General features: G+C 44.9%; 2 protein-coding genes across 6 annotated transcripts in view; one reads left to right on the forward strand and one right to left on the reverse strand.

The window, feature by feature from the left end:
* The first annotated feature begins 838 nt into the window (after window positions 1–838).
* On the forward strand, window positions 839–6159 carry abi3b (ABI family, member 3b). 3 transcript variants are annotated; one of them, XR_009931949.1, is made up of 10 exons: window positions 839–1219; window positions 1576–1743; window positions 2226–2399; window positions 2662–2729; window positions 3057–3098; window positions 3315–3655; window positions 3722–4503; window positions 4837–4891; window positions 5149–5413; window positions 5621–6159. XR_009931949.1 is itself a non-coding variant. In XM_062475491.1 (7 exons), exons 1-7 carry the CDS (start codon window positions 1085–1087, stop codon window positions 3751–3753), a joined length of 960 nt encoding a protein of 319 aa, XP_062331475.1. In that variant the 5' UTR covers window positions 839–1084; the 3' UTR covers window positions 3754–4796. The 3 variants fall into 3 exon arrangements, 1 of the variants encoding a protein (XP_062331475.1); XR_009931950.1 differs by lacking the exon at window positions 4837–4891; XM_062475491.1 differs by lacking the exons at window positions 4837–4891; window positions 5149–5413; window positions 5621–6159 and having other exon boundaries at window positions 3722–4796.
* A 2210-nt stretch (window positions 6160–8369) lies between these two features.
* Window positions 8370–21699, reverse strand: part of mpp2b (MAGUK p55 scaffold protein 2b) — a 29079-nt gene continuing 15749 nt past the window's right edge. For all 3 annotated transcript variants that reach the window (XM_062475248.1, XM_062475247.1, XM_062475246.1), the window contains 10 exons: window positions 17248–17403; window positions 16832–16987; window positions 16471–16698; window positions 14307–14438; window positions 13083–13185; window positions 11708–11776; window positions 11439–11600; window positions 10768–10970; window positions 10110–10238; window positions 8370–9863 (listed from right to left, as the gene is read on the reverse strand). In XM_062475248.1, coding sequence (XP_062331232.1) covers window positions 9687–9863; window positions 10110–10238; window positions 10768–10970; window positions 11439–11600; window positions 11708–11776; window positions 13083–13185; window positions 14307–14438; window positions 16471–16698; window positions 16832–16987; window positions 17248–17403 — 1515 coding nt within the window. In that variant the 3' untranslated portion in view covers window positions 8370–9686. The remainder of the gene's footprint in view (window positions 9864–10109; window positions 10239–10767; window positions 10971–11438; window positions 11601–11707; window positions 11777–13082; window positions 13186–14306; window positions 14439–16470; window positions 16699–16831; window positions 16988–17247; window positions 17404–21699) is intronic.

Below are 21699 nucleotides of genomic sequence, written 5' to 3' on the forward strand. Positions count from 1 at the left end.
TACGACAACATTAAAGGTAAAGGAGACATGACATTTCTAACCCAGCTTTGTCTATCTAGTATTGTCTCCCTTATTATAAGGTAAACTAGTAGTACGATACAAAATAAAACGGTGCTGTTCTCGTAATAATAGGTGTGCTCACTGTAAGACAGTCAATAAAGCAAAATTATTACTTTACCAAGGTACTGAAAGCTGCAGTAGGTAACATTATAAAAATTTAAAAAATAAGAGATACAGCGGCCCTAATTCTTGTCTGAACACCTGCACGCCTCTACAGATGCAGTTCGATTGGCAGTTGTCTCACACAAAAAAAGTGAAGGAGAAAGGTATGCCTCGCAGAAGGCGATTTGCTGGAACAGGATCACTGGAACGTAATTGGCTTAAAAGTAGCGGCAAGCCCAGAAAATTATTAATTGACATTCCACTGGCACTGAGCTGATTGTGTGCTAAAAACAACTATCCAATGCCCTCTTTAGCTTACAGAACATGTTTATAGGGGTTCTGTGTTGACCTGTATCACTGTTTTAAGATTACCTACGGTCACACACCCAAAAAATAAAAATAACTGTAGCCTAATCGAAATAGCATATTTCACCCAATTTAGCAATACAAACTAGTCGACCTGTCAGTGTCAGAAAAGAGTGTCAGTCAGACACTCTTTTCTCACTCGCACCCAACGTTTGGTGAGTTTCCATTGGCTATTCTCCTTCCTACGTTGTAACACTGACCTCTAGTGGACTCCTTAGCAAACGCGTACTTTGATTTAAACAGTTTAACTTTAAACTGGAGGACAGTCGAAATAGTTTTAGTAAAGTGTAACCTTTCGTGTCTTTCTTACATGTCACTCTCATAGTGAAATATTATCACTTTATACTCAACGAACTGAATCAAATATTATTGTAGAATTTGGTGCCACTGGGCTGTAGCTAAGCCTACCTCCAATGAAAACTCATGCCCCGCGGATATTCCGCGTTCAGCATAGACCCTGTCCATCCGCCCATTCTTCGCCTGTCATTTCAAGTTGAGCCAAGGCGTCTATTCATCTTCGAATAGCATTTGGATCTAAGAAACTGGATTATACAAAATGACAGACACAAATAATTATACAGAGCTCATAACGCAAATATTTCAAGAAGCACCCTCTGCCAGGAAGGGGCTCCTTGAAAACTATAACAATCTTCTTAAAGTTGCCGATTACTACGAAAACAAATATCTGCAGGTGAGCCATTTTTACGATCCGCGCATAGAAAAAAACTTTAGATAGGCCCTACTTGTAAAAGCACGGACATAGCACACGCACGACACTCAGTAAATTATGCATTATATTAATAATTCAATTAACCCTTGTGTGGTGTTCATATTTTAGTTACTCAGCCAGTGCAATATTATGCAAATGTTGCATAATATTAATAATTTGTAAAGCAAACAATAGTTTCTAAGAGGGCAAGGACAAGTTTGGGTTTTATATTATTTCAAATTGTATTTGTCTTATTATAGAGAATCTTGTGTAAGCGATAACAACATAACCTAAACGTTTTTTAAATGTATGTTTTTACAAACTGGAAACTTTTGAAGGTGGAGGACAGAAGGGCGTGTATTGAGGAGACCATGTCGTTAACAACCCAAGCCCTGGCCAGTGTTACCTACCAGATTAACGGTCTGGCTACCACCCTTCTCAGACTGCTAGACCAACAGGCCAACCAGCTGAAAGACATGGAGTCCTCCATCAATCTCCTCACTCTGGTGAGCGACTGAACAGAGAACGCTGTAGGTCACCTCGAGTATTTAAATATATGGATTAAATTCCACTTAATTAGTTTTATGAGGTGACGGTCATTTATGGTATTGTATGAAACATTGAATTGAGCAGTTTTATTAAAATGAGGCACAGTCCATAGTTTGAGTTATAGAATAAAAACACTTTGTTAAAGGGCCCACAATGTGAAAAAAGGACATGGTTAATTACAATACTGCAGTTAATCACTGTTTAACTCAACAAATCAATAATATTGAATCAACTCTGCAGCTGATGGAATACTGACTTCAAACAGTGATAGATCAGTCTTCAGATGAAATTGCTCCAATTCATCACCCATCACTATGCAATTACTCTAACCTATAGATCTGTATACTATGCCATTTCTTTCAACTCTGGGACTCTGGAACAAAGTATGGGAATGGGTTCTGCTTGGTAGAGGTGATGTGGTTTCTGCTCTCTCTTCTAGGCAGTAGCTTTCCACCATGAAAATGTGTCTCGGAGGGAGATTGGTGTTTTAACAAAAGCAAAGAAGAAACCCTCCCTGACCTTCTCTCGCAAGGCAGACCCGGGGGCTGTGACTGAATACTCCAGAGTGCCCATTTGCTACTCCATCCTTGACAACATCGGACACTACTTTGTGGTTGGCACTGCAGCACACACACACACACTCACACCAGCTAAACAGCCAATAAAAAAAGCTTTTAAAAGCTTTTAAACGAACAAATAACATACAGTACAACTGATCTGGAATAGCAGGGAGACCATTAAACCACCTGGGTGATCCTCTGTCACCCAGCACCCTTAATCTTGGTACTGTGTCAGCCATGTTGTGATTCATTGCAGACTTAAGGACAGTGATGGACTGAGCCACTGCTTTCAGTCACTATTCATTTTCTCCTCAGGTCTCTGGGCTGCGTCCACAGAAGACAGGGTCTATGGACAGCATACAGAGTATAGGAGTCCACCAAGGGTACGCACACAAATACTTCTACTACTGCAACTACTTTGACCGTTACTACAATTATTTCTAATACTGTTGCTGTACTACAAATACTTCTACTAGTGTGACTACATCTTCTTCAAGTACTACTACAAGCGTACTACAACTGTATTGCTACTACTATTCATGTTTTGGGTACTATTGGTAAACCACACTCGATGTTATTAAAATCACACTAGATGTTATTTTTCTGATAACTAGTACTAGGCACTGTTCTTAGTTAAGCACAAATCCCTAAGAGCAACCAGGTGTGAAATACGTTCAAGCAGAGACTTGTTTTTTGTCTTGTTTGTGCAGTCGTGCAGCGGAGCCTGTAGCATGTCCGGTTGTTCCCACTGGGTAAGCTAATCACTGATGTAACACACGGTGCAGTTGGTTATCTCTGGCCCAGAATGTGAGTCAGACGTTGCTGTGATCTGGATCTGTGGAGAAGTCATGTTTGCACTTTGCAATGATGAGTCAGAAATGTAGTCGCATTTATCAAGCACCATTAAGTATGAGATTGAGATAATAACTTGTTTCTCAATAGTCTCAATTCTCTTTTCACCCACACAGATCCAACCTTGGAATTGCTGTGCCCCCACCTTCAGTGCCCACTTTACCCTCCATCCCCACACTCACCCAGGACTTTCCACCGGCCTCTGCTTCTCCGCCTAACAACCTGCCTCCTCCTTCACCTCCACCTACCTCCATTTTTGATGAGCTTCCTCCTCCCCCTCCTGATCCTTTCTTCACCTCATCCACCATCCCTCCTTCCCCTCCTCCTCCTCCGCCTACTTTCACTTCCTCCCCTAACCCCCCTCCACCACCCCCGTCTCCCCTCAAAACCAGTGTCACTCCTCCGCCACCTCCACCACCTCCAAGCTTGTCCAATGGCCTCGTCCCTCCTCCTCCTCCTCCTCCTCCTCCTCCACCAGCACCAATGGGAGGAAGCCATGCTCCTCCACCACCACCACCACCACCACCACCTCCTCCTCCTCCATCACAATTCTAAACGTCTGGTGATGAGCAGCCATGTCAAGACTTTCTCTATGGAAAGGTTATTTTCTTACACGTTTTTGTGATTTTGAAATTAGTTTCATATAAAATATTGGCATTTATAAAGTTTGGGACGGGCAGTGCCATGGTTCAGCCCGGATAAGGCTAACCATTTGTAAAGGTAAAAAGTATTAAAATAATCCCAAACTACCTCCGAATCTCAAAGTGTTTTGTCATAGTTGTCTGTGTAGAACCTCAACCTCTCAAACAGTAACTTCTAGAACATCTGATAACCTTGAAAACCACACATTCCTACATGCAAAACAACTGCACAGAAGATCTCCCTGGTGTGGACTGCTGGCCTGAGCATGTCCCAACACCTCCAGCAACATTCCTCAGCAACACGCCTGGACATGGAACCTCTCTCACATATCCTTGCCATCTGACATCTTTATCATCATTTCACCTGATTTCATACTTGTACCTGTATCTTCTTTTTCCCTTGCCGTTTGACTCTTTTTCGATGAACCGTCCCTGACACCTACAGTGCTTAAACGACAAGCAGGTTGTAGGTTAGCGCCAGTGATAGGATGTTTGCGTCACTGACTGAACCACTAATAGGGCTGTGTCTTTAAGCAGGTCAATGAGGCTGTAAAATCAACTGTCTTTGACGTACATTGCGTAAATTGAATGGGTTGAGATGCCCCGAAAACAACTCAAAGGTTGCCTTACAGTTACTGTGTATCCTGACTACTTGGTTGGTAAGGTAAGCAGAAATGTGTTGGTTAATTTAATTTTTCAAATCATGTCTTGTTTGAATGATTATTGCCTACTTAATAACAATATTTTTTTTATCTTGTTTGCCAATTACATGAATAATAGATATTCCTGTGTTGCTTTTCTTTCATAATCTCTGTATTTTCACTGAAACAAGACTTCAGGAAGGAGATTGTTAGATATTTTGTAATTCTGACAGGTCATAATAAACACGTTGGGATTAAGCAATACGTTACAGTCTTTCATTGTTTGTGATGTACAGTACAGGAACATTTAGTGTATGAAAAGTATCTTACACATTAACGGGTATTTTTCTCAACAGAAAGCCTGAGCCCAAATGTGTCTACCATGGACATGAATTATATCCTCATTATGAAGTTAGTACTTCAAAACAACATTTTAATACGTTTATCTTCACTTTGCTTTTCTCACAATTTTACAACTTTATCTTAACTTTGTGCAGCCTGGGATTTACTGTGAAACTTTTACTGCCGCTGGCACAATATACAGTTCATGGTATGCAGTACCCTAATGGACACAGACCGCTGAGAAAGCACAGCATATCTCATCCAAATCTCTTAGGCATTAGAATGTGTAGCTGGACCAGTCTTAAAACCCCACATTTCATTTCCAGAGTCCCCTTCTTCCTGCTTGGCTTAGCTCTGTACATGATTTGTTGCCGAACCAAGCAGAGGAACCCGGATGAGGACGACCTGATCGTCCCACAGCCCCCTCACTCATCCTCCATCTACATCATCCCCATGCACAATGAGGAAGGGGAGGAAGAGGAGGATGACGAGGACGCGGAGCACCTCTGCGCTTTCTACTCTCCACCTCGTTATAGCGACCCTCCTTCCTACAACTCGCTGAGCCTCCACTGCCCACCGCCGTACTGTCAGGTACTGAGCTCTACATTTCGTCGTGGAAGTATAGCTCGCCTGACCCCGAAAGAGCAAGCGGAATCGTTACAAATCCAACCGCATTGTCCTGTCAGATCTCGTATGGCATGTGGTGCTCAAAAGACAAATGCTGAGTGATCATCGTTTACATTAATAACCATTTCGAGTGTTCTCAGATGGTGACTGTTGTCCTCATTGCTTGTGTAGGCAGACGTCCCCCCTCCTCCTTACATAGAGGACTGCCAGCTTCCAATGGCACACCGCTGACCTCTACCTGGGCCCTCCCACCTCCACCTTCATCATCCAGGGCACCCCTTCTTCACAACCCATCAACCGCATCATCACAAAGTCCAGAGGGACACTACTTTCCCCATGCAGTTCCCTACTGTCTTGTTGTTGTTGTTGTTGCTGTTGATCGAACCGTACCACATTACAGACCTATCAAAGACAAAACAACAGCCAACTTGATTTATGTCAGTTGCATACAGCATTGGACATTTTACCTGGGTGTGTGTATTTCATTCACTGTTGGCCATGCATTGTTTTGTATCATACAACCCTACAGTGTTGGTGGCAACTTGAATCTACCATTAAGTATTTTCATATTAACATTAGAGAAGATACACATTTGCCAAGACAAAATTATTCAATCAATGCAAAGTGAGATATTGTATTTATTTGAATGTGGTACTTTGTGTGATTTGTACTGAAAACTAAAGGAAACAACTAACTTTTTTACCCAATGCCTCTGATCTTATTCATAGAGGGTAAGATTTTTATCTGTGTGAAAAACCTTTTGCTAAGAATTTTAACGTAACTTTTTGGGGTTCCCAGGGTCCCTAAAACCTGTGTACACCATCCATTTACACAAACACAAGGTGTCCATGTGGTTAATATGAACTCAACCTTGCATGCTTCAACAAAACCCAGATTACCTCATATCAACCCAACAGTTAGAACCATACCAACCAGGTCATTCCTCTCTGGGAGATACAAGTTGTATCTTCTTTATCTGTAGCTGTATCTTTAAAGAAAACCGTCAGGCTGTAAAGGTTTTAGAGTAATTAAGATCCCTTGAAAGGTGCTGACATGTTTAGAGTTTCCTGTAACAAGACGTTTTTTAAAGGTAGGACATGTCAAATTGCAGCGTACTTAAAATATTTTCAGTTATAGAACTATGTGTCGCGTATGACACGATACCTATTATTAACTCTTGTTAGTTGAATTTAGTTTTCAATTTCAAATATTGACTCAATCACATGAGAAGTTACAGTACAGTTAGATTTACAAGATTCAGGAAAAGCTACAGGTTTTTAGCCCTTTTAGCTAACGTTTATTTGTACGATTTTGGGATTGTTGGAAGGTAAACGCTTGAATCCAAATTTGGTTCACTTGGCGGGGGCCAACCAATGATCATGGTTTGTATTCCATAGTCTGTGACATCTGATCATCTCTCTGCTCAAAGTCCTTTGGGATTGGCTACTTTCAACATAGGGTGGAATCATGAATTGTATGAAATAAATGTCATGCCTTATCCTGAGAGTATAAGGCATGACTGACGTTGGATACTTTATTTGTTTGTGAGTAGTTGAGGAGGTATATGAAGAAGGGTCTGGTTTGATCTTTGTAACCAGGTTCAACTTCTCTAAGAGGTTAAACCGTCATGCATCTGTTTTGTGTTCTCCAGCTTTAAACAGTGGAGTCAGAGGCCCCTCAACACTGCAATGGGAACACAATATCTTCCTTATATGTAAGTCTTTAACAACTGCTGTCAATGTTGTTGTTTTTTGGTTGTTTTTGGTTGTTAATGTATGAATGTTTTTCTTGGTCAGTCACAGACTGGTCATGTACGAGAATCCAGCTTCATTATTGAAGCTGACCAAACCCTCAGGTTTATGTTTCCCCTCTCAGCCATTTCCATGCTTTATTGGATAGAGACAGTTCAAGGTAGACAGCAGGGCAGGGACAGACAGGTGGACATGTAGCAAAAGGCCCAGGTTGGATTCGAACCCAGTCCACTGAGGTAACCCTTGTGCTGCCTCAACTAGGTTTTCTTCCGAGACGGATTTGAACCTTGCTACCGTACTTTCAGATTTCCTGCAGTGGTGATAGCCATGACTGGGATACTGCTAGCTTGCTACTGCCATGCAAAGAAGAGGTTTAGCAACATGCTATCGGAGCCGGCCAACTCCCCCTCCATCTACGTCATTCCCCTCTCTGTCCAGGAACAGGAAGCAGAAAACGTTCTACTAACCCACCCCTACAATTACCCTCCTCCCTATGACTCACTGGATCTAGACCCCCCACCCCCATACTGTCAGGTACTGCATCCGTTAAGGAATATGTCTCTCTACTGTCAGTAATCTATTTTGTCCGCAAAAATATATCAGGCATATACTGTAGCATAGACAGACAGGTGATAATATGCCTTGCTACAATGACGGACTTTTCTCCCACTGCAGGTTGATCCCAATCTCCAACTTTACACCCGGAGGTTCCCCTTCACCTCAGGTCTAAGGCCTCCACCCCCCCTGTCCCCCACCACCCTCCCACCCACACCACTTCCTCCACCCTCAAGTCAGAGGCCAAGTTCCCCTCATTAGGTGCCCTTGCCTTCATCCCAATCCCCAACATCTGAACTGGACATTTGCAGTTCCTCCTTCAGCGGATGCTTTATGCAACGTCACCTACGTGGAGCGTGGGACCCACACAGGCGTCATACGCAGCAATTCGGGAGTGGAAGCAATGATGTACTGTGAAAGTCAAACCCAGGACACAATATCAGCCTAGCATTGCAGGACAAATGTTCCTTCCTTGGGATCAGTGATAAAGTGTACAAAAAGCGCACAGAATTAAAGCCTTATCACAGTGAGCCAACCAGGAGCTCAGTACTAAATCTCATCCATGCATATTAAGTTGTATTAATAGATCAACTATAAAAGACACAAACAGGAGCATTACTCTACAACATAGTATTTAATACAGTGTTTTTAGGAGCCAGTGTCTAGTAGTTGTCCCACCATAGCAACATGCTGGGATAGTTATTAGAGCACCAACGTGTTCGCTACTGTATAACTTTGTTACAGTATAATATTTACAAGATTGTGAGGAAAAAATATAAAATTACAAATGATTTGCAATCACATGGTTTTCATTTCGAATCGTGGGAAAAGACATCTAGTACATTTGTTATGCCATGACAAAACAATACTTTTCCATCCAAGAAAATAATGTATTAAAATGTCCAAAACAAATCTATAATCCAACCAATTTGTATTATTTTTACCTAAAGATTTACTTCTTTACAGTAATATTGAATTATTGACAGTGGTCATACAGTAGGTACGTAACAAAAACATGAACAATTTCCAATAACTTTTCCATAGACTGACTGAACAGTCCGATGCACAACATAAGGCAGAAAGAGTCAACGTCCTCAGGAAGGAACTCAAGAACATGCACTGAAACAAGAATCCAGCTCAATTTATCATGAGCACTATCCTTGGTGTGTGTGTGTGTGTGGTAATGCGTGTCTGAGTGTGTGTGTGTGAGTCTCTGTGTATTGATGTGTGTGTGTCTCAGATATATTGCTTGTCATCTTTTTAAAGAACAGAACATAAATAAGAGTACTACTAGAACACATTTCATATATTTACAAACCATAAGATCAGATGTTCAAATGTACAGATTTTCATATAAAGAAACATATGACATTTGGTATTCTTTTCAACTGTCCTTAAACTACATATTCTATGTAAACATTGCACAACGTATACAGTATACCTGTAGCTTTGTAACATTTGGGAAGGCTAAAAATGTGGTCTCGATCCATTGATTTTGACACTCAAAGACCTCCAGAACAATATCCGCAAAATATATAAGCCTACTTCAACATGGGTCTACACACTCATGGCACTCACACACTATGCACTGTACCATTAAACCTCTAAAGCCTTCAGAAAAAACATCAGAACGATCTGTTCTTTCCTATACAAAAAATACATTGGACATCATGTCTATAGAGGACTGATTTTGTGCAAAAGGTCTACTTGGGACTGATTCTTTGCACCTGATCCTGGCGATTCTGGTTATTATCGACAGACCTCCAATCTATAGCCCAGCGAGCTACTGTGTCTCCCAGCTCTAATCATAGCATATTCTCTCATAATCTCATCTGATTGGTCCCTCGCTACATGCGGGCTTGTGCCACCTCTGACCATTGATTGCTGACCCTTGACCCCTGTCTTGGACTTCAGCCTGTCCAGTCCCGGTCTTAGAAGACCCAGCTGACTGGCACCCACTGATTTTCGGAGCCCAGTCTCTCCAGCGCCACCTTCAGGCTGCGGTAGGCACCGTCAAGCCCGTCGTTGACGATGTTGACGTCAAAGTAATGTCCGTAGGCCCTATGGATCCTCTCACTCTCATCCACAGTCCTCTTCAGATCAGAGTCCTGGCGGAAAAATCATTCACAACCATAAACAACAACGTTCCGACTGTAGAAGAATGAAGGAATGTCATCAACCAGTAATTACTATGATACAGAAGGCAACAAGGGTCACTGTAAACAATGTCATTTGTACACGGTAGACTGCAAAAGATTATTACGTTGTTAAAATGTGGAAAGGGTCGCGGTCCTGGTGTGCTTGGTGGGCAAAGCTAATGGTGTTGTAGCTGGCGGATGTACAGGTGGACTCACCGTTAACTGTTTGGTGACTACGCCGGATTCAATAGCTGACCGGTTCATCGCCTTCAAGACCTCGAAATCCGGAGCTTCGATAAACACCACGTAGGGGAGGAACTCCGACGTCCGCAGAACCTTGAGAGCCTTCAAAGAAGGAGGTCGAAGAGCCGTTGTCATGACGCAGGCATGCCAAGTTGTGTGGTTGAATTCAGTTACGGTGAAATACTGCTGTTAGGTGGGGGGGGGGAGTTCCTTCACATTGCAGATTTGCTCGGCTGATGTGAAACTCATCTTACTCCACAAAATACCAATGAGTTGGTACTAATCATTAAGGGACTCTGCCCGTTGAATAAACATGCTGATGGGATTCTATTATGGCTTAATGCCTCCCCCTCCCATGCATTAGAGATGCAGTGGGTGTGACAGATACACCCACTGAAGACACAGTGGATGAACTATGTTAGAGATCTGTCTACTTCTGATGGATCCACATCTATACTTTACAAGAATAACAAGTAGGAAAAGATTCGAAAAAGGATGAGAGTATGAGGGGCGAACACGTGTTGTAGAGTGTGAAGCTGTCTGGTCTTGAACACGCTAGCCAAACACTGAGGTTAAAATCTTGGCCCAGGTCAACTTTTGCTTGTCTGGAGTGGTAGGTTTCTGTCCCCACCTGTGGATTGACGTCCAGGATGCAGATCTTGCCGGCGTCCACCACCTCGTGGATGGAGTTGATCTTGGTGCCGTACAGGTTACTGTCGTACTCGCCGTGCTCCAGGAAACGTCCGTTCTTGATGTCTGACTCCATCTCGCTGCGTGTCATGAACAAGTACATCTGCCCATCCTTCTCATCTACTTTGGGTTTCCTGCAGGTGACTAAAGTAGCGAGGGGATTGGTCAGGTGGAGGTGACTAAAGTAGCGAGGGGATTGGTCAGGTGGAGGTGACTAAAGTAGCGAGGGGATTGGTCAGGTGGAGGTGACTAAAGTAGCGAGGGGATTGGTCAGGTGGAGGTGACTAAAGTAGCGAGGGGATTGGTCAGGTGGAGGTGACTAAAGTAGCGAGGGGATTGGTCAGGTGGAGGTGACTAAAGTAGCGAGGGATTGGTCAGGTGGAGGTGACTAAAGTAGCGAGGGATTGGTCAGGTGGAGGTGACTAAAGTAGCGAGGGATTGGTCAGGTGGAGGTGACTAAAGTAGCGAGGGATTGGTCAGGTTGAGCGGAGTACTATTTAATGAGTCAACTCTCTGCCTTGGAGAGACTCGGGTCACACAGATAAAGGACAATTTACCATAGCAAACCACCATACCATAGTGCTGCTGCATCAGTGTAAGAGCTGTACTCACAGGGCATGGTGGTCCCGTAGCGGTGGGGGTCCGACACCAGCAGCTTGTTCTTCAGACTGCGACGGCCCACCCCCTGGGCTCCAATCAGAACCAGCGTCTTCCGTCGAAAAGGCGGAACCTTCGCCACCTCCTCGTAGATACGCAGCTCATGGCGATCGAACTCTGGGAAAAGAAACCAAAAAATGGAATTGTGTGTCTGACTCCATCTACAGGGGTCCATCACTTCCTGTTCACTGTAGACTTTAGTAAGGGGTTTTATTTAGAAGCACCTGCGTTTTTTGTCGTCAAATACATCATCTTTTTCTTCTTCTTTCCACCCATTCCTGCACACAGCGGACCTGAGAAAAACACACCAAACATATGATCCCCACACAGGCTGCGTCTCACATCCCTTCACCCCTGCCCCCCCCTGTTAACAGTGATATACCTGTGCTTCTAGGGCTGTTGACTTTTACAGCCAGAATAAACAATAAATTCACTTCACGAGATGCGACGGATCCGTTCTCAACACTAGGGGGCAGTATAAATTAAAGATCCAGGATATTAGCATAAAGCACATGGGAATTGGAGATTTCTGACACAGCCCAGCGGTCTCCTCAGTGCAGCACACAGAGTGAGTTTGGGCCTCAGAAGGTTTAAGTGTTTGAAGCAGAGAGAAACGGTGCATGAAAGCTTCTGCTTGAGTCAACACAATTCTAATGATGAAATATCTTTTAAATGCATGCGGCTCCTCTGCGCTTCGAGAGTTGGGAAAGTGTGTGTGTGCCAGGGACGGGTCTGCGGAGCAGCCCTGGTGATGATGTCACCCCTCTCCACTGTGGTGCCTGGCAGCAGTCTAACTCAACACCTGTTCCAATGTGCAACAGAGGGCACTGTGTGCATGTAGGTGCCCTCTGTCTGTCTGTGGGTGTGTGTGGTTATAGAGAGTGCAGGTGTGTGTGTTTGAATTGTTAGCGAGAGTGCAGGTGTATGTGGTCGTAGAGTGCAGGTGTGTGTTTGTGTGTGTGTGGTTATAGAGAGTGCAGGTGTGTGTGTGTGAATTGTTAGCGAGAGTGCAGGTGTATGTGGTCGTAGAGTGCAGGTGTGTGTTTGTGTGTGTGGTTATAGAGAGTGCAGGTGTGTGTGTGTTTGTGTTTGTGTGCGTGCGGTTATAGAGAGTGCAGGTGTGTGTGTGTGTGTGTTTGTGTGAAAGAGTCCTGGCTGGCTCCTCTCTGATTCAGGACATACAGCTTATTAAACAGCAGATTGAATCTGACTGACTGAGTCATGCTGGCTCTCATTACTGATCTTCTTCTCTGGTGAAATATCTCTCCTGAGAGGTCAGGCAGCAGAGGATGCTGCTCATAAGTCACCTGACACAACAGCTGTCTACTCTCTCACAGTAATGGTCTCACTCTCTTTACTGGCACTCTCGTTTATTTTTGGATTGTTTTCTGTTAGGTTTCCCTTTTCAGCCAGTGCAGTTTTTCCTACTTAAATGATAAACGTAGAAGGGGTTGGCTCATAGGGGAGGAGGTTAGAAACAACAGGGATGGTTCAAATCCCAACACGACAAAGGAATTCCACTTGATTCTAAGTGATGCAGGAAGTGACGTAAAGATGTGTCCTGTCTGTCTGCCTGTGCCGCTGGTTGGAAACACGTACCAGTGGTGACCAGCTCCAGGTCCCTCTTCACGAAGGCCTTCCGCTTCTCCTCCAGGAGTTGGCTGGGAATAAGACCAGCACTGCCCCCCTCCAGGTGACAGGCCTGAGGTTAAACACACACACACACATGCACAGACCCACACATGCACACACACACGCACGCACAGACCCACACATGCACACACACACGCACGCACAGACCCACACATGCACACACACACGCACGCACAGACCCACACATGCACACACACACGCACGCACAGACCCACACATGCACACACACACGCACGCACAGACCCACACATGCACACACACACACGCACGCACAGACCCACACATGCACACACACACGCACGCACAGACCCACACATGCACACACACACACACACACGCACGCACAGACCCACACATGCACACACACACGCACGCACAGACCCACACATGCACACACACACGCACGCACAGACCCACACACGCACACACACACGCACGCACAGACCCACACATGCACACACACACGCACGCACAGACCCACACATGCACACACACACGCACGCACAGACCCACACACGCACACACACACGCACGCACAGACCCACACACACACACACGCACGCACAGACCCACACATGCACACACACACGCACGCACAGACCCACACATGCACACACACACATTCACACAAGCACGCACAGACCCACACATGCACACACACACGCACGCACAGACCCACACATGCACACACACACACACACACACGCACAGACCCACACATGCACAGACCCACACATGCACACACACACACACACGCACGCACAGACCCACACATGCACACACACACGCACGCACAGACCCACACATGCACACACACACACACACACGCACGCACAGACCCACACATGCACACACACACGCACGCACAGACCCACACATGCACACACACACACACACACACGCACAGACCCACACATGCACACACACACGCACGCACAGACCCACACATGCACACACACACATTCACACAAGCACGCACAGACCCACACATGCACACACACACATTCACACAAGCACGCACAGACCCACACATGCACACACACACATTCACACACACACGCACAGACCCACACATGCAACATGACAACAACTGTGTTAAGTATATCACATGACAGACACACACACACACACATGTACGGGACAGGGTGTGTGTGTGTGGGAGATGCTGACCTGCCACCAGTTGAGGTCCTCCTGATTGAAGACCTGCAGGATGTCTCCACTGCAGAAGCTAAGCCCCGCCTCCTTACAGGGAATCAGGTTGTCATGGGAGGGGTCGTAGTCAAAGTGACACTTGACAAAAGCCTGAAAGTGGTACAGAAACTAGGTTACGTAAAGGACACCTGGACAGAGGGCTCAGCTGAATGATCTCATTCCAAAATAATATCCAACTTTGAGTTTTGTATCTTTTCCACTCTGACTTACAGAACACAGACAGTTTCACAGCTGAATGATCAGTCATATCAGTGCTGTTTTCCCCTGATAAGGCTTACAGTAAATCCATAGTAGATAGATATCTGCTTAAGACCCTGTCACCGAGACTGTCTTGGCACTTTTATAGTGTACTCCATCGAGCAGTACACTTAGCCAGACCTTACAAGGCCAGCGCCTCGGACCTTACAAGGCTAGCGCCTCGGACCAGAAGCCTAGCCCAGTATCCCGTCCCTCACCCCCTCTCCTGAACAAACGACATGTCGGGAAGGAGAGGATGAGAGAGCCAAAACAGGTTGTCATGGCAACCATCCCCATGCGCTTGACGGCGTTTATCCCGTGAGGAGCTGGCTTGTGAACGAAAAATAATACCAGACACACACACACACACACACACACAGTGGTAATGCAGTCTGTCCTTAAGAGAGCTGTCTGGATAGAGACACACCTTAACATATTTACAAAGTACTAACTGTGTCTCACATTTAATATTCACAAGTCTTCACTGAGACTTTAGTGAGAGCTTAGCCATTCTGCTTTTAGAATTGATCTTCTAATTAGTTAGCATTTACGTTTTGAGCACAGTATCAAAACAGTTGCAAAGCCATACTTCAGAAGTGTATAATTTACAGCGATTTTTGAAGAAAAAAAAACAAGCTTGTAACAACCAATATCAGATGTTTTTCAACAGGCACCAGAGACCCCTTGAAAGGAGTTCAATGGGGTTCATTCAAAATGGCAGCTGCCTAAAGCCCTGTCCAACTCTCGACAGATGGAAAGATAGATCGACAGATACACAGAGAGGTTCTGCACAGGAGGCCCCGTGCTGTGACGTGGAACTCTGAGTCGTTGGCGTGGACAGTGGGTGGACCAGCATGGAGCAGTGCTATCTAGACGACAGGTGTCTGGTCCTCGCAGATCCTCTGCCTCCCTGTTAAAGTGGGTCATGTTATTGTCACTGTGTGGCTTCACTGGCTTGTCCATTACTCTGATGCTCTCTGGCACTTTGGAGACTGGCGGGGTATCCATTAGCCAGCCTCTAGGGCTGTTTGAATCTATCTCTTACCCCACTCACTGGAGAGATGCAATTGCTTCCAGACACTGATTCAAAGGCTCGTTGCTCCTTATTTCAAGTGCTAAAGTCAATTTAAGGAGAAGCCACAGTTCATCTGGAAAACATACACAAAGTAACACATAACAGACTTTCTACACCTGCAAATAAAAGGTGTCTTGCACCGTACGGTGAATTCCTGTGGATAATTAGAGCTCACATTATATCTCCAGCAGCTATTCTGAAGTATATTTCTAAATTCTAATCTTGTCTTTGTATGAAGCACAGTTGGATCCATCTTCTGTTAGAATACTGCAACTAGGAGTGGATATGAGGAATTAAATCAAGCTCTCTGTGTTTTAGAGGTTTGTTTTTGCTCTCACTAAATCACCCATTCTTCTCCAGTCTCCATTATGTGAGAGAAAATATTATTAGAGAACACTATTAGCTGAATGAAGCTTCCACAACATTTGGACAATTGACAAACCTTAATGCAGCTCAAAGTAGGAAAAAAAGGCCCTTTTAGAAAAGCTGTGGAGTGCAGTTCTGTGGATGTGTGCTTGGCAGGGGGTGGAGTGGCAAGGTCAGAGACTGTAGTCGAGAAACAGACATATTGCTAGAACACACAAAAGTGACCAAGTTGAATGAGGAAAAAACGCCCGTATTTGACGCATTGCTAGGGTTAGGGTGTCGAGCCTGGTTTTGTTGGTGTGAAGAATAACCGTTGTACCAAAGAATAGCTTTGCACTCTTCCTTTTTTTAGCAGAGACAGATATTCAAAGGCCTCTAATGCCAACACCTTCAAGTTCAAGGTTCACCAGGGCTTCAGGGGTCAGAGGTCGCGGGTGGGCTGACCTGGCGTGGGGTGTGAGGCTCCTGGTAGCTGGGCAGGATCTTGAGCACCACACTGCCGCTGGCGTCCTTCAGCATGTCCTGGAGCACCTTGGGGTCGTTCCCCACCTCTTTCCCGTTGACCTCCTTGATGATGTCACCCACGTGGAGCAGGCCCTGCTGGTCGATCATGCCCCCGTGCAGGATCCTGGCGATGACCAGCTCGCCAGTCTCCACGCGAAAGGTCACACCCTAGGGAGACGAGACAAGACAACAGCTCCTGCTGTGTTACCTCACCGGTGAACTCGCGAGGACGGTAGAAAGAGTCGATTTCAAAACGGGCTCCGTCTGTGTGTGTCAATGCCAGGGCTCCGAGGAGGCTCACCAGATGCTCCCCGGACACCTTGCGTATGCCCACCATCCTGACCGCGTCGGGGGGCACTGGCTGGTTGTTCAGAGCGGAGTCCATGAACGAACAGGGGCTGGGGGGAGGAGTCTCGTAGGTCTTAGAGGCCACCGAGTCATGGGTTTCTAGTAGGGACTGATGACGAATAGGAAAGGAGGATCAAGTTCATAAGTGACATGGGATTGGTCTGTTTAGAGTAAACAGATTAATTCAATAGTGTACAAATATGAAAACAGAATAAACGTATGGTTGTCCATTTCACAACCCGTCTCAATCCATAACCCTAGTCATCCTCCAAAAACAAGCCAAGCTTTCCAAAGGGATGAAAGTGACATCCTAGCATGCTGTCTGTTTCGGACAGCGATCTGAAACTCTGGGCCAAACGTCAGACTCACCTGGAAGTGTGGCTCCTTCAGGATGCGTGCCAGTTCATCGGCAGCCGTGCTTCTCTCTGTGAGGGGAGTGAGGTCTTTCAGGATGTCCTGCACCAGCTCCACGTTGTTGTCTCTCACCGCCTCCAGCTTGATCTCCTCAACGAACTTCTCATGGGCCTGCGGGTCACACAGGGACATGAGGAGGGGAGCTGTAAGGGCTGGGGCTGTACCTGACCAGCAGCAGCATTCGTGAGATTCAGATCCATTCATGATATGGGGGTGGGGATTAATGACACCTATGTGCAAGTGTGAATGTTTACTCTGGCTTTGATGGGACTGGCTTGATATTAAGGCTCTGAAAAAAACAGTGCGATCAACAGCTCTCATCGGCACACACACACACACAATATAATGAATATGTACCGTACCACAACAAGAAGCAAAGCCAACACACTGAGTCACATCTTCAACCACCACTCCCCCCCCCCCCAAAAAAAAAAAAAAGTCAGACACTGTGTATTTTGCCTGTGTTCTGTGAAGCATCAATAATTCAGCTTCTATTAATATTTTACCCCCATTCCAAAGACATTGGGGTCTGTGTTTCTGAACATGTCCTCACCTCTATCTTTCACAGCCTTTGGGCCCAAGGTAGCTAAGCAGAATAAACTAGAGAGGGTACAATTTCTGGGGAAATTGTAGGGTGTGCTTGCTTGCGTCGGTTGTACAAGGATTTTAATGCCATTTTTACAACTGATATTCCTGTATATTTTATATAAAAATGCATAGGGCCTACTTATTATGTATAAATATTACATAGATTTAAAAGCATCTTTTTTTTTGCTGCTCATTTACAACTCAAAATACGAGTGAAGTGTAGAATGAAATAGATGTCTTCTCATTTCCCCTGCAAGAGGCAGCCTCATCGTTGAATCAAAACGAATACATTTGGCAGACCGGTGTAAAAATTGACCTAATCTCTATGACTTAAACGTCATTTTAAGTTTTTCCCTTCTCATGATATTTTCAGGCATTTAGCCTACTCATTGCATTCATTCATTAATAAAGAACCCCCTTTGAAGATTATTCTACGACGTTACCCGGCAGTAGAAGATGGAATCGCGATTCAAACAGTACCATCTGCTAACTGAAAATATGCCCCCCAAAACGTAAATAAGCTTGACATTTATTTAGTGGAAAATCGCTCATTCATAAAAAGCTCACTGGTAGCGATCATTGTCAGTAACAACGCAAAATGCGATATAGCCCTGTGTGGAGAAGCTGCCCCGGTAAATTGTACTACTACGGTACAGTACTAGACCACTGCTGTGTTCGTCTTGGTAGCGATTGCGTTGGTTGAATTGGATTTAACGTTCCGTTGTACGGTTTAAGATTAAATTAATTATTTTCATGAACAGATTGACAACGTTTAGGCTGTGGCAATGAAGTTCAGGTTAGTAGTTAGACTTTTGATTTAAGTAAGGGGAGTGCCGAACATGTTCTGTCGCCGTTTGACTTCCTAAACAGCTGTGTACTGTAGTGTAGATGTTTTTGTAGTGTGTCTCGCGTAAGCTACAGCGTTGCAGTGAGCTACACTGGTTTGAAACCACAGGTAATGGTCATTTCACCAACAAATCGTTTACTAATGTCAGAATAAATCCTACAACGAAAATGTATATGTGAGGAATGTTTATCTTAACGATTGAAAACAGATAACGCTACATCATAGACCACTGTAGTATGTGTTGCCCGGGCAACACAGGCTAATGTCATGATGCTAATACTTCAGTGAAATAGTAGACTACTGTTTCCGAAAGTAGATGTACTTCCTTAATAATATCAGCTTATACTGTACATTACACATCACAATTGTGTGTCATATCACAAAGTAAAATGAGTAAATAGTTATCACCCTGGCCTCTGTGCTTGTGGCGTTTCTGCAGCTGCCTTGCAGTAAAGCTATAGTTAGCCTAGCTATCCCCCAAGTTAACAGATGCGAAACGAATGTTCTGCCAAAGGTAGTCACGCGTGTTTTCGTGACGTTAGTGACGTAGTGACGTTAGTAACGTCAGTGACTGTGGCTAGCAAATTAGCCACCGTTAGCTTCACTTTTCGCCACAAAAACTTAACTTGAGCCTAAACCATGCAACGGAACGTAAATTCCAATAGAAGCAACTCAATCGCTACCAAGACGAAACTTTTGACACCTACGTTGTCTATGTAGGCCAAATATTGACTGAGTTTTAGGGGGGCAAAAAGAAAAAAAAAAATAATAATAATATATATGTGAGAGAACAAAGGTTGTGCTCTCGCCAAAGGCTTGAGCACACCCAATGACGCTATCCTACTGTGTTACACTCCAATGGACTTTCCTATTGAAAGCTAGGACATCTATTGCATACAAAAACAGGGCTTCAATCTTTATTTACATTCTCACATTAAGTGTATGACTGGCATGTACAGTGTGAGTCCAGTGCATACAATGATTGTTATAAAACTGGCCAGGATAATGAACAGAGGTGTGTAACGACATAGCTAGGTACAGTGTAATCACAGGCAGTCACTCGTTCAATACAGGCTGGAGCAAATCGATATACAGTTTAATTCCTCAAGCTTTCATTCTCCTACAAAAAAACAAAAACAAGCTGAAATAGCTCTCTTGTTAAGAAAGATTCATAGAGCCAAGCTACCCCGAGGGGGAGGAAGGCTCCCATGGGTCCCTGGTCTAATCTGGTAGCCATGGCTGTTTGTTTACGCGGGGAGGGGGGAGGGAGAACATATCCCTGCTGGGAACAGGAAGAGGATGTGAAAAGCACAGCAGATTCTAGCTGCCGGGACCACGTACAATACAATCCCTCTGTGCTGGCACAGCCCAGACAACCTGATGGAGCAAGCTGTCGGTGACTGGCCCTTGGATCACCCGGCACTGAGAACAGCGCAGACTGGACATGTAGGAGCAGACGGGGAACAGGGACGCAGCCGGGTGGCCGGGCCCACCCCCGGGCGTCCGTCCCCACCCCCGGCGTCCGGGCCCGCGTCCGAGCGTCCGGGCCCGCGTCTGAGCGTCCGGGCCCGCGTCCGGGGCCGGGCCCACCAATAAAAGTATTCAGCGGCCGGTCCCACGCTGAATACCTTTAGCCTCAGTGGTTGTCCGGCTACGTTTTTCCGCTTCAAACGGAACAGGGAAGGTATGGGAGCTTCCCTCAGAGCTGCTGGAGCAGGGAATGCATGTTCATGTAATAAATCACACACATACTGTAGCTGCTTTGAAAAGGCGTGAACCAAAAAACTGTAGCTAGTTGCCTTTCAAATACTTCAATGGTGCTGGTTATCTCATGAAGCACAAGAGAAGGCTGCAAGAGGAATCTTGGATAATGGTGTCATTTTTGTGACAGGGTTTTACACAATGCAGTTGTTGATAGCCCTACAGAACAGTTATAATGGCTTCGACTCAGTAGACAATCCTGATATCTGTAACAAGAGCGCAATGCTACAGTGGGCTTTTATGTCCTTGCAGTCAAGTGTTTTTTTGTAGACCTGTGTGAAGAATGAATTACAATCTGTCACAGTGCTTTTTAGATTCTTGAGCACATTTTCTGTGCTCTAACAGCTTGCATCAGCAGATTACTCCTTTATGAGGAAAGGAAACACTGAGGCACAAACAAACAAACACACACACACACACACACACAGACAGTATTCTGTAAGTCTCCACAAAAGAAAAATCAATCAAGTCTTGAGAGCACAGGAGTGGATAAGGCATAAAGAGAGAGCAAGAAAGAGAGAGAGTGAGAGAGCAAGAGAGAGAGAAAAAGGCTCTGTTCCTGAGCTGAACAGGAGGTATTTGATGCAGTGCTCCCAAAAGATCTTTCATCTTCCTCTCTCCCAGAAATGACGCTGCGAACCTGGAAGAAAGACCACACACCCTGTGGCTGTGCGTCTGGAGTTCCTCAAGAAGTGCGATGCATCCCTCAGGATTACATTTACATTTAGTCATTTAGCAGGATGACGCTGTCAGTGAGGCACTGTCTCAATTCATGCCCAAATGTTTCAAAACTGTAGTCTGACTGCACAACTCTTTCTGTAAATCATTATGTATTCCAATCATCATGCTGAATGTTTGTCATGACAACAATGCTGATATGAACTGGTTAACATAACAACATCAGTTTTGACTGGGGTTCTATATTCTACAAGTAGAATCTCGAGGTCCTTGGGTGGACATACATTTTTTATGTGACTGTTCTAATTGTTTCAGTTCAGTTCAATCCAACATTTTAGATAAAAGCATTACTTTTCTCTTTCCTGAGAATAGGAGGTTCAAAATTGAAACCCAAAGCACAGCAGGGAGCAGTGGCGCTCTCGAAAACGTTTCAGTCGCTGCAAACTCCCTCCCTTCCCTCTCCTGTCAAAACATCGAAGCAGTAAAAATCTAAACGAGGATCTTAACTTGGAGAGCTTGCAAAAATCATAACA

This window comes from Osmerus eperlanus, chromosome 12, assembly GCF_963692335.1.
Source record: "Osmerus eperlanus chromosome 12, fOsmEpe2.1, whole genome shotgun sequence".
NCBI classification, from domain to species: domain Eukaryota; kingdom Metazoa; phylum Chordata; class Actinopteri; order Osmeriformes; family Osmeridae; genus Osmerus; species Osmerus eperlanus.